The sequence below is a fragment of the Sitophilus oryzae genome, unplaced genomic scaffold, assembly GCF_002938485.1.
Source record: "Sitophilus oryzae breed Bouriz unplaced genomic scaffold, Soryzae_2.0 scaffold_1436_pilon_pilon, whole genome shotgun sequence".
NCBI classification, from domain to species: Eukaryota; Metazoa; Arthropoda; class Insecta; order Coleoptera; family Curculionidae; genus Sitophilus; species Sitophilus oryzae.
In genome coordinates this window covers 62887-76215 of record NW_022146100.1, presented here as the reverse complement: position 1 = coordinate 76215, position 13329 = coordinate 62887, and the positions used below count along the sequence as shown (strand labels likewise).

General features: G+C 31.8%; 2 protein-coding genes across 2 annotated transcripts; one reads left to right on the top strand and one right to left on the bottom strand.

Moving 5' to 3' along the window:
• The first annotated feature begins 493 nt into the window (after positions 1–493).
• Positions 494–4263, top strand: LOC115876374 (regucalcin-like). The gene is made up of 6 exons (XM_030892115.1): positions 494–825; positions 1153–1322; positions 2764–2964; positions 3130–3342; positions 3406–3584; positions 4023–4263. The coding sequence occupies exons 1-6, from the start codon at positions 806–808 to the stop codon at positions 4185–4187; spliced, it is 948 nt and encodes a 315-aa protein (XP_030747975.1). The 5' UTR covers positions 494–805; the 3' UTR covers positions 4188–4263.
• Positions 4264–5813: 1550 nt separating this feature from the next.
• LOC115876373 (dolichyl-diphosphooligosaccharide--protein glycosyltransferase subunit STT3A) lies at positions 5814–12969 on the bottom strand. The gene is made up of 12 exons (XM_030892114.1): positions 12628–12969; positions 12384–12525; positions 12129–12309; positions 11867–12070; positions 11616–11807; positions 11293–11505; positions 11044–11232; positions 10873–10986; positions 10162–10347; positions 6924–7161; positions 6463–6696; positions 5814–6214 (listed from the first exon to the last, which is right to left on the bottom strand). Exons 1-12 carry the CDS (start codon positions 12728–12730, stop codon positions 6096–6098), a joined length of 2115 nt encoding a protein of 704 aa, XP_030747974.1. The 5' UTR covers positions 12731–12969; the 3' UTR covers positions 5814–6095.
• Positions 12970–13329: the final 360 nt, after the last annotated feature.

Sequence of the window (13329 nt, the reverse complement as noted above, 5' to 3'; positions counted from 1 at the left end):
AAAATGAGAAATAGATTTTGTAATTTAAACCATTTAAATATGAGAAAAATATATGTTGATTAAATACATTAATTCCTTATAACAATAATTAATGATCTATTATAAACTTCAACATAGAAAAAATCTCACCATATTATTGATGGAGAAAATTAGCCGGAAAACCATTTGATTCTTGAGGGTTGCAATCGAATTGAAAACGAAATATTTTATTTTTCTTCACTATTTTAAATGGACCACCCTGTATTTTGTATCATAATCGAACAATGTTTTGTTTAATCTTTTTATATTTATTATTAGGTATTAACTTATTTATTTAATGTGACCTATAATATTAATATAGGTTTTTAAAGATCTATGATAAGCTATATTAATATTTTTTTTTCTATAAATATTCACAATATTATTTTCAAAATTCATATATCAGTTTTGTTGGCTGCATAACCATTTAAATGCTGAATTTTTTTATTTATATATTTGTCAGATAAACATTTTGTCATTGGATAAACGACCAATAATAATAATTATTCCAAGTCAAAGGAATAGAAATATTTTTTTGTACCATTATACAATGAAAAATAATAGACATTTGCAGATTTGACACATAAAAAGTTAAAAAAAAAGCAATGCAGAGGGGAAATGCAATTTTATTTAGCTGTCTTCAATTCTTGAATATTTGGATCATATTGTTGCTGCTTAATTAAAATACCTATTTACAAACTGTGGCTACAAAACAATAATGTATTTTCCTTTGGCAGTGCCTATTAATAAAAAATTTTGAAGTTTAAGAAATTAAAAAAACTTAAATATGTGTGATAAAAAATGTGGGTAAGTTAAAACATATACTATGTAATTCTATTATTGGTAATTTAACAGAATATGTGATTGTACCGTGTTGACCAATTATGAAAGATAAATATACACACGAGGTAACCTTCTGTTGACTGTAAACGCTGAAAACAAACACCGATATAACAATTATCAAAAAATATGAGTGGATTTTATTTTAATCAAGTAATTCAATATTCTAAAATTAATTATAATAGTTTTTGTTGCTACGTTGATATGAAATTAATATAAAAGAGCGACGAATGGCATTTAGAATTATTCGTTGTTGTCTTCTCGTCCTGTGCAATCGCAGTTTTATTCTCGCAGATCGAAAATGGCACCGGTAGTGGAAAGAATTAAGGATATCCCTAATATCGATTTGGGCGAGGGACCTTACTGGGATATCGAGACGCAGAGTCTGTTTTTTGTGGATATTGTTGGAAAGGCCATTCACAAATACGTTCCTTCAACAGGAAAACACACTAAGGCTGTGTTAGGTAAGGTATTTTTAACATTTACGTATCAATATGATGATGTCTTATCCCAAATACATCTGATAATCTGATGATAGATGTAAAATATTTATAAAACATGAAATTTTTTTCTTATTATAGTGTATTTTATTGGTTGCATACTGTTGTATATCAACCTTTATATCAACAAATATTGAAATTCTACGTTATAGGGGGATATCTAAAAATTAGCTATTATTAGCGAATTTATTAAGCGAATTATATACAGGGTCGTTAAAGGCTTAATTGTGGTAGTGTTTAAGTTTTATCCATCATAATACAGGTATACCATAATACATAGTATATTCGCGTGCAATAGTTCATATAGTCTGACCCTTTAACCAACGATCGGATATATTTCGACAGATAGCATACTAAAAGTGACAGAAATTACAATTTACAATATGTCAATTAAAAGGACACTACTCTCACTGCCAGGGATTTTGCCGTTGGACACTATAGTTAGGAAAAGAGATCGTAAATACCGGTCAGAATGAATTAAGATAATAATTTAATTTTGTTTTTGGTAGCCTACTTGCTATAATTTCTGGGGATAATAATTAACTAATATTTTCTCTTTTATATTTAATTAATTTCTGTTAGGTGTTACAATAATACAAATAATGTTAATGATATTCCTGTCCTGCACATTTAATGAAAATATTTATCATTAATGAATTTGTTTTTAATTGATATAATATATGTAAACAAAAACCTGATGGTCGTATCAACTATTATTTTAAGCTCCTCTGGGTGTACTTGTTTGTCTGAATATTATTCCCAAAAGAATATTAAATGGACTATATGCCAAAGGTATAAAATATCACTTGTAAATTCTTATTTGAAAGCTATGCAATAATATAAACATAATTTATAAATATAAAAAGTAAACAAGGAGTAACGAAATAATGTTAAATAGATATAATGCAATACCTATCACAACATAAGATGTCATAAAATTTTATTTATTGATAATTATTAATTTAATTATCATATTGTTATGTTGTTTTAAAACTGTTTTAAAATTGTTTTAGCAAACGTTTGAACTGTTATTTTACAAAAAACGGTGTCCATTGTGTGGAATCATTGTTTTGTATCTCGTTTTTCTAGAAATAAAAATTAATATTTATTTTTTAAAAAGAAAAAAACACATATTCAGATAAAGCAGGTTTTGTTGCAGCAAAATGTATGCATCCTGATTTTTTAGATATGCTATTTTATTAAAATTAGGTGAGGATTTGAAATGGATAAGACGTCAGTAGAGTATTATTATATTTGTGTAAAAAGCCTATGAAAAAATGCGGGATTAGTAGAGAGGTTTTGCGAAGAAAAAAAATATTCCTCGATTTAAGGAATTTTTACATTTTCTTTATTAATAAATGAATATCGCTATTCAATATCTACTTTTATTTCTTTTTAAATTTAGACAAACCCGTTTCACTGATTGTTCCGGTCAAGGGACACAAGGATAAATTTGTCATAAGCCACGGGAAGGAGGTACTGATTGTCACCTGGGACGGAGTAAGCAGCAAGGTGTCCAAAAGAGAAAAAATCGCCGAAGTCGACCAGGGAATCGAATCCAGGATAAATGATGGAAAGTGCGATCCAACAGGAAGACTATGGTTCGGTAAGATAAAAATCGATTATTATAAAATAGTATTATAGGTTAAAATAATTTAACCTCTACAGGATGGTTCAAAAAAGTGTGAGTGGATCGGGATTATTTTTTTTAATAAAAAAATCCTAAAAACTTCCCAATTTTGAAAAACTTATTTTATTGGATTGTATATAGGTACCATCGGGCCAGAACCAATCTTCGGTCAGATAGAACGCCATCGCGCTTCTTTCTTCTCTTACGACAACGGTAAGGTCATCACTCACTTGACGAAGGTCGACATTTCAAACGGATTGGCATGGAATACGGCCCTAAACAAATTCTATTACATCGATTCGCTCAAGAAAACTGTCGACCAATTTGATGTCGATCTTGAGGCTGGGATAATATGTAAGTCGTTTTGTTTTATTCCTTTAGTAATAATAATATTGTTGATATTTTTTTCTTTGATAGCAAACAGGCAACCAATTTTCACATTTGACAAACACAACATCGCTGGCGTTCCTGATGGTATGACCATTGACGCCGATGGCAATTTGTGGGTGGCCGTTTTTGATGGTTACAAAGTTCTCAACATCGATCCTAGACGGCCTGAAACTCTCCTACGAACCCTCGACATTCCTGCCAAACAGGTAAGGCAAAAGTTGCAAAAAGTTCGTAACTTTTTAAGCCTATACAGAACTAACTCACGCTAAATCTGAAATTATACAAACAAGGCTTTAACTGTTACACTACAGTTATTTCTCTATCAATTCTCTATATTTCTAACTCTCTATCAAAAAACGCAAGGCGTTTTCTTCATGTGTTGGCGGTACGGCACCCAGGTTTCGCTCCCATATAACATGGTAGGGATTATAATTGCTCGGTACACTGCAAGTTTCGTTTTTGTACTCAAGTCGTGATTGTAGAAAACCCTGTCTTTTAATTTCCGGAATGCTCTGAGGCGCTGCTAATCCCGTGCTGAATTTCAGAGTCGATATTGGCCTGAATCATAATAACATTTTATTTTGCTGTTGTAACTCTAAACGATCCAATCTCAAATGTAGTAACTTCATTGATTTCTCTTACAGACAACTTGCGTGGCATTTGGCGGACCAAACTTAGATATCCTCTACGTCACCAGCGCTAAGATGACTCAAGATGGTGTCGTGCTCCCCCCACCCGATCACGGAGCCACCTATAAAGTAACTGGTCTGGGAGTGAAGGGTGTGCCAGTCGACGAGTATGTCTTGTAAAGACAATTTTTTATAAACGCACCTGTTCTTCATCTCACCTTTCGAAATATTAAAATAAAATATTGTTAATTTAACATAAGAGTTATTGTTTTATTTCCTATTTTCGTATAAAATTTATTATACCATATTTGACGTGTAATTCAAGTTTATAATAAGTCCCGATTGGACAGAACTAAAGCAAATCTAAAGTATGTACAATAGAGGTGGGAATTCTAGTTCCTTGGGAGGAACTAGTTCCTTAGTTCTAGTTCCTCCCGAGAAATAGTTCTTTGAACTAGGTCTTTAGTTCACAATAGTTCCCGACTAACATTGACATCCCCCTTGCTTACTAATGCGTTTCGTTGTCAGTCAGAACTATTCACAGTATGATCTGTATAATTCTTATAAAGTACGGAGATATAACGAGACGTGTAATTGTGTATGTTAAAAACATATAGGTAAGTTTTATTGCAGATAAAAAAAAAAACCTAAATCAGAATTTAAAAAACTATATCACAAATCAATTGGAGCAAATATTACAAAAATTTTACGAAAAATTGCATTTTTCCTCACTTCAAGCTTTTTGTTTTTGTCTAAAAATTCAGAATATCTACTTCGTTTTATAAGATATTCCTTAATTTTAGGGACCTAAAATGAAACATTCCCATAAAATATTTAAAAACCAAACTAAAAATCAAACAGTATCCACGACAATTTTCTGTGGTAATTACGCCGCACCCGCGCCGGCTGTGGCAATAGACAAGGCCGAATCCATCGTCGTCGACTGAATAGATTCCCGTGAACTAGTCTTTTAATAGTTCCTCTATGTCCGGATCCGATAACATACGGCTGGCACTCCCCACGCCTGCCTAGCATTAATCGCGCTGGCTGATCCATATACGTAAACTAGTCTTTTATTTAGTTCCTCTAGTTCCTTTAGGTCCGGATCCGATAACATACGGCATACGGCTGGCACTCCCCACTCCTGCCTAGCATCGATCGCGCTGGCCCGATCCGTTCGTACGTAAACTAGTCTTTTATTTAGTTTAGTTCCTCTAGGTCCGGATCCGATAACGTACGGCTGGCACTCCCCACTCCTGCCTACCCTCGGGCTACGCGCGCTAGCCGATCCGTCGCCGTTGCATATTATTCTATATCGGTCACAGTCTCGATCCCGGAACAGGTCTTGATGAACTAGTTCTTTGAGAAACCAGGAACTAGTTCATTTCATTCCTGGGTCGGAATAGTTCTTTGGAACTAGTTCGTTCACGAACTACACACCTCTAATGTACAACCATTGCGTCATATTATTGATTTTTTTTCTTTCACGTGAAAATGGGATAAAATAAGTTGTGTGTATTATAACGACCTTTCGTAAATCACTACACATTGTGTCTATATTCTGTCCAACAAGAATTCATGACAGTGACAATAGTATCTGTCATATTAATTCACAAGTAAATTGTATATTCTTTTTTTTAATGTCGTTTGTCGAAATCTTCCGTGACTCATTGGAAACTTTATTTTAATTTAAAAAAGTGCAAGTAAAATAAACAAACAAAATTTTTCGTTAATTTTTTTTATTTCGAATTTATGAAAAATCGCCTAGATTTATTACAAAAAATATACAAAAATATCCATTAAAAAAATTAGAAACTTCACTTAGTTGAGCTATTATCAGTTTCTTTTGTAAACCAAAAAAGAAATAAGGAATGATACATGAAACTGTCAATATAATAATCTCAGAAATAATACATGGGGAGTTGATATTAAGATTATAAAAAACAAAATTCTTCAAATATAAGTACCAATAAAAAACTAGAAAATATTTAGATAGTTATAAATTTAAATGTAACCAAAAAGTCATCTTTAAGAATAAAGATATATTAAATAATAACAATAAAATGAGAGAAAAAATTCGAGATTATCTTACAACGAACCTCTATTAGGCAGATCTTTAACTTTGTATATTCTTACTAACCAGTGTTCTGTTGTATACGCTTCTTCTAATACGTCCAATTCAAAATCTTTATTTCCTATTTCTGCACCTATAGAATAAAGAAAATTATACCAAATTAAATGTTAATAAACAATAATAAATTATACACTTATACAATTATAATTTTAGAAGATGTACATAAAAACATTTAATCACTAGTAGATTAAAAAAAGTATTTCTATGAAAAAAATTCCAATAATTGCTAAAAAAAGATGATCTGCAACTACTTTAGAGCCATAAATCAAATTAAACACCGGTTTGAAATTATTCATACTGGTAAATTATTTATTTTCATACCTCTAACTCTGTCCCACCCTTGTGGCCTTCCACCTTCAGTGTGCACCTTTCCAAATCTATAATAGCACATTTTGTACATGAGACAGTTTAGCAAGGCTGGAGCTCCTTCTTTGTCTACTCTGAATTCTCCACTGGGCGAGTAGTAATCGGATTCGTGGATGTGTTTGCCTTTTTCTGTGCTTCCCCCGATCCTAACCATCCACAGAAACTTGTTGATGTCGTCAGAGGAGTAACCTATTAATTAGAGATAGTATTTCAGAAGATTTAGCAATTCACCTTTTGGCTCGAATTTAAAATAACAATGATTTTGGCGATTTTATAACAAACGAAAATAATATATGATGGACCAGATGCCTTCATGCAAAAATGAAAAATTTCAAAAAAATCTTAACCCTATCGATATTTCTTATACATGAAGCAAGTTAAACTATCGATATTTTCATAAATGTAAAAATTCCTACCTGTTAGTCCACCGAAAATCACCAAAACGTAATCTACGTCGAGTTCCCGCATTATTTCTAGAGCTTTTTCTTCTCCGCTGGCCATTGCTTGACCCACCCGGCTGATGTGGGTGTTGTTCCAAGTGTTGTTATCGACCAAGACTGTCCGGTTGGCCATCGCGGTTATTTGGTAGCCGTAATCCCACCAGGACATGATACGGGCATCGGGAGGGGTATTTGATCTCAACCATCCGTACGCCTGTAGAAAAATAACAATTAAGTGTGCGGAGAATATTACGATAAATTAGTAATCGATTACTGATCATGTGCTGAACGCACCTGAAAATTTCCGATGACCAATCGCCGATTGGTAATCGGATGCCATTTTTGCTATCGTTCCCAAAGAGCTATTTGGGATTAGAATCGACTGTTTATATCTTTGAATAAGAAGACTAAGGAAGGAGCATATCAAAAATCTTAGGTACACCGCGATGGGCCTCAAATATGGCGGACTTAAATTCCGGTTTATCAGTGTCGTTCTAATTTTATTTAAAAAATGTAAAACTATGATGTAGGGTAGACGTGGGGTAGACTCAATAATTTGTTGTTTCATTTTACGTTGTGAATAAATGTTGGTAGTTATTAAAATTGTTATAAAAATATATAATTCTAATAAAAATAGATAAGTTATAATAAGTATTTATTAACACAAACATCCGATACGCTACTGAAGCAGGTAAGTCAAATTAACGTATCTAAATTCTTTGGCATCTAATCTTTGACAAGTAATAAATAAAAGCTAAAATGCAAGAAAAATATATAATTTAGTTAATTTAAGTGAATTTCATAAATGATCGGTTTACTACACGCATGTATATTATATAGTCACTTACTACCGAAAAGTTGTTCCATTATTTCACTCAATTTTTGCCGAGATCTACCGCACGCTACACAACCAACTATTTTAGAATCTTTTTCGATAAATCGCGATAGTGTCATTGTTAATTTAACCCTTAACTGGTCCGGCGTCGTCTGACAGACTACGCCAAATAATTAACTCATTCTCATTAGTTACTGGGGCCGCCTACAGGATTGGCGTTCCAGCTAATTCTCCCCCTCACGGTCAACAACTGATAGCCATATTTATACCCAAACTGGATTAGTTTTTTAGAAGTTATGGCAGAAGTTACTTAAGCCGTAGTCTCTCAGACGACGCCGGACCGTTTGTGTAAGATTTTGTGTGTGACAAACTTTTGTAAAATATGGCCGGGTCTTCGAAAAAATGCGTTTAGGAGACTCTAGTTATGAAGAAACTCTATTAAAATGATATGATGAGGACTGTGACAGTGACAATATGAGAATTTGCCAGACAAATGCATTTGACAATGTCAAATATTCCACGAGAAATACACTTTACAATTGGTAGAATACGTCCAATTCCTGTACAACCAGAAAATGCCCACGGAGATATTCTTATCCTATAGAGTTCTTATCCTAGTTAAAGACAATGTTATGCCCTAGTTAATTATTTTTAATGCCTAGAATGTACGATTCCATTGTGTAAAACATGTTTAGGAAAACAATGAACTTTGCCTCATGCTGTAACTAAATTTTTTTTCTTAACTCCAGTTTTATAACTTATTTTTTTATATATATGGTATTAAAAACTTATTTCTATATTGTAATGACTGTTAGTAATTTGGTTTTATTTTTTAGAGCTTGGTAAAAACCTAATTGATTTTTTTCAAATTTATATGTATGTTATTTTATTTTGTACTATATTTTCTTAAAGTTAATATTAATTGAACCCATTTTTGTCTAGATTAGTTCAATAATACGTAATATAATATATAATGAAATAAAAATTTGTTATTTTTTAGTTTTTCTGCGTTTTTTAAACTATTTAGAAGGCGTAGTCCCACAGACTACGCCGGACCGTTTATGATACATATCTATTACCGGACCAGTTAAGGGTTAAGTTCTGCCACAATTTCCATCTAGATTTACTACCTTTATACAACTATCAGTAGTAGAATAAATAATAAATAACATAAAATAAGCTCCGTAAAGACTGACAAATCCACAAAATTTCAAATCAAATTCAAATGTGTCAAATGAATCGTCAAACAGAACTGTCAAGGATCCCCACCCTAGAGTGCTTTTATGGTGCTTTTTCCGCCCACCATGCATGAATACATGGATAGCATTATGCTCCTTCCTTAGTCTTCTTATTCAAAGGTTTATATCAATGACTAAAGAATTCAAGGACAAATAACACCCGAGAGCAAATTGTTACCATGGCACCAAACAGTGCCGTGGACATATTTTTTTTAACTTAGCTGGTCGAAGGGATATTTATATTTTTGATAAATGTTTTGACTACGCCTATGGTGTAGGAGGTGGCATCATACTAATTAATTACGAAAAAAACTATTAAAATGTTAACAAAAGGTACAAAACCAGTATCGACGTATAGCACACATCAAGTACAGCTGGTTCCAAAAAAAATGAATACGACTCTTTACACATTTTTTTCGAATATTTGGGCAGTGTATATTTATGTGTCAAGTATTTTGACATGTTAAGGTTATTGTGACATTGTATAAAACAACTTTGCTTTTGACAAAGTGTCAAATAAATTTTTCAGAACGTCAGCATGACATGAGTAGAGAAATGGGTGACTGGTATCATAGAATATACTGCCCGAAATAATAAAAATATGTTTTAAATCGTATTCAATTTTATTGGAACCAGCTGTACATATAATATCAGAAAAATAATTATCGAATTCAATAAGAAAACGCTAAAAAGGTGGAGCGGACTGTTTATAAGGCTTAATATTTTTTCGATTTATTATAATTTTCTTCCAAGTACGTTTAGCGTTTTGAATGAAATTTTGAGGGTAAAACTTACTATAAATGCGACATCTTTTAAAGCTAAAGAAATGTCTACGTATTCACCAGGGACGTGCATATGGGTTATCACTGGAATATTTTTCTAAAAAAAGCATGTACGCCACTGACTTTTTTCTCTTCTTAGCGAAATAGTGTAAGCAATTTAATGCCGATTAAAAGTTGTATCTTGATATTTTGTCGATTTCGGCCTCCTTGATCTGATAAACGCAATTATATTAATTTGCCTTATTTTTTTTGCTAATTTGCGTTTTAACCGGATAATTCGCGAATAACTAATTTCGCGTATTACTCATAACATATAAATTTGAAGGTAATAAAAATTACAAAGTTATTATAGTACTCACTTCTCTGAAATCGTCAAATATTATCCTAGAACCGTCGTGTGCTCGGGCGCTGAGAACTATGGAAGGAGAGCTATAGGCTTCACTGGTGACCCAGGTGCAGTGGAAAGTGTAAGCACTCAAGAGGGCGATCGACAATACGGCGAATGACAGCGCCACTGGACCTCTAGTTGGGGCAGGCGGAGCAGACTAAATTCAGAATAACATTTTGATTTTGCTAGCGTATTTTATCTTTCTTTACTGTTTAGCTCTCTGGTCTATTACATATTATGATTTGACGCAAAACGAACTGTTATTCTGTTTTACTACTGAGATTACGTCTAATCACAATAAAGAACATCACAGTGAAAAAAATCAGACTAGGGCAGACAGTTTTGTAATATTTCAATTTTGCCCACTTTTAGGACAATTTTCTACATGTTTAAATAATTACATTACATATAATAGAGTTCATATGTATTAAATGTCTGTGTAAAAGTAGTGCAAAGAATATACTAATCAGTAGTTGTATTTTAACAAGTATTATTTTTTTTATCAATTTTGGCGGGGAAATTTTTTAGAAATTTTGCTTTTTTCAACTTTTTTTTAAATATGTATCTACCAAACCCTTCAATTCTAAGAAACCATTTATGCACTTTTTATTATTATAAATTATAACAAAAAAAAATCTTTAATATAATTAAAAAAAAATTATGAAGATATTTATAATGTTACCTTTTTTTGGCGTTGTGTTTGAACTGCTGGAGTTAAAAACTTGCTTAAGAGTCTACTTAATCCAGCACCAGATAACGCACAGGCAGCAGGGGCCAGTACCAACATTAAACGCACCTAAATCAAAATAATTCATAAACATAATCGCTAATTTTAGATTTTAATCGTGTGTACCATAACACCGGCAAAATAAACGGCAGTAGCACCATAAAGAGCAAGGAAAAATTTGGCATCTGATGGATCCTTAAAACACAGATACAATCCAGCTGGTAAAAGCATTGCCAAAAGATGCAGGTCAAAGAAAAATGAAGACCAGGCTGTTGGTTGATGTTCAGACACTGAAGCTATGATAGGAATGTGGTTCTAAAAATATATATTTATCTTTAGAATTACTTTGAAGGTTTAATAAAACATTTAATTTACTTTAGCATAGGAAGGATCTAATAATGCATAAAATCTTCCCGTCCATGGAGCTATTTTCCCTGAGAGAGCTAAAATTATCAGTCCAACTCCTATTATAGCACCTACAGTACTCAGTGCAAATGATAATAATGCTTGAAAATCTGCAGAACTCATTTTACTTCTTACATAATCAACAAATGCACATATTTGGCATAAACCAAATACACCAAGAGCCTAAAATACAAATTTAAAAAAATTAAAACATCCATAGTTCACTTAAAAATGGTTTAAAAATATTTTAAAACCGTTGATTACTTTACTAGGTATATGTATAAAATTCTTACCAACATATGCTCTGAACTCTGTACTGGTTGAAATCCAACAAATGATATTTGCATAGATAAAATAGTGCCTAAGCAATACAAAGTACTATAAGCTATATAAATCCTATGAGAAAATCTTCCCGTTATCATCAATGTTAACACATGCAACGGTATTAAATTAATCAAGAAGACATAGCCTCCCCATGAAGACACCTAAAAAATATCTTCATCAGACATCTCCTAAAATTAGAAAAAAATATAACTATACATACCATATAAAAATATGCTAATGCTGAAAGAGCCCCCCACCTAACAGTACCAGTCTTGACGGCTTTGATCCAAGCATAATATGTTAGTAACATACAAAAAATTGCAATGCCTTCATTATCATAACTGCCAGCTACTGAACGACTGATGTAACCCGGAACTATTGCCACAAATGCTGCTGCAGTAAGTCCTGCACCTTTATCAAATATCTGAAAATAACATTTTATATTATGTAGTTTCCTTCAATTAAAACTAAAATCAACTTACCTCTTTGGTAAGTAAATAAGTAATCAATGTTGTAAATGAAGAAAATAAAGGAGCTAAAAATACACAGACATTTCTAATATCTATATCGATATGTAAAAGTTGTCCTAATCTAAATAGAAATACTGATGTTAACATTAGACCTGGATAAATTGTTCCACCAATAATTCTTCCAAGAGGGTACCTAAATATAAGGTATAAAACATATAATATAATACTATATATAAAATAATATCTATATGATAAAATAAAAATTACCAAGCTCTATCGTCAAACCAATTGTGGAAGGCATAAAATCCATTTTCAGCCAAATATTTTGTAGTTCGATAATTAAAGTATGGATCAAATTCGTGTATAACAGACTCAAAACGTAAAACCGAGAATAGACGAGTGGCAAATGCTAAAAAACAGTTGTATTGTTAAATGAATACATTTATCAGATTATAATTTTTGTTTAGTATTAGATACAATGATATTAGTAATTACATGAACATATACTTACATAAAACTGCCGCTAAAGCTAAAATTGATATAGTTAAGAGAGTTTCTTGTTTCTTGATACCTTGAAAAGACACTTGAACGCCTTTTTTATTAAGCCCCAACATATTTAAACACCACTACTGTTAATGAGTTTATAACAGAATCTTGAATTTCTACCTTAGATACTACATATAAATGATTCCTATAAGGTACAAAAATCTATTTTAGTTATAACTTCATATTGTAAGTTTATCGGAAGTAAAGTTTCTATTTTAGAACAACTTTTTTCATTTTTGTATACGTCCACGATTACAAATCAAAAGCCGGCATAAAATGATAAAATTTGACAACTAAAATCTTTTTGTTTGACTTTGGGTGAATACTCTGGTAGAAATATTCCGAACTATTAAATTTAGTATTTACTCGCTAGATGGGTCTGTTAAGGAAGTGTCTAGTACGTGTCTAGATATCCGCCCACCGGATGAATAAAACAATCGGCCGTTTTTAGTTTTTTACAACAAAATATTTATTTCATTGTTTAAATAATATATTATTAGTTAATTATTTATATTAATAAGTAATAATTTATATCTATTCAGTGTGGTCAATTTAAGATAAACGGCAAAGGTGTGTAGACACAGTTTAAAATATTGTTTTAATATATAGGGTTATTTAAACTTTTTTTTTAATTTAAATTTAAAGTTTTCGGTTTCAATTCAATTAA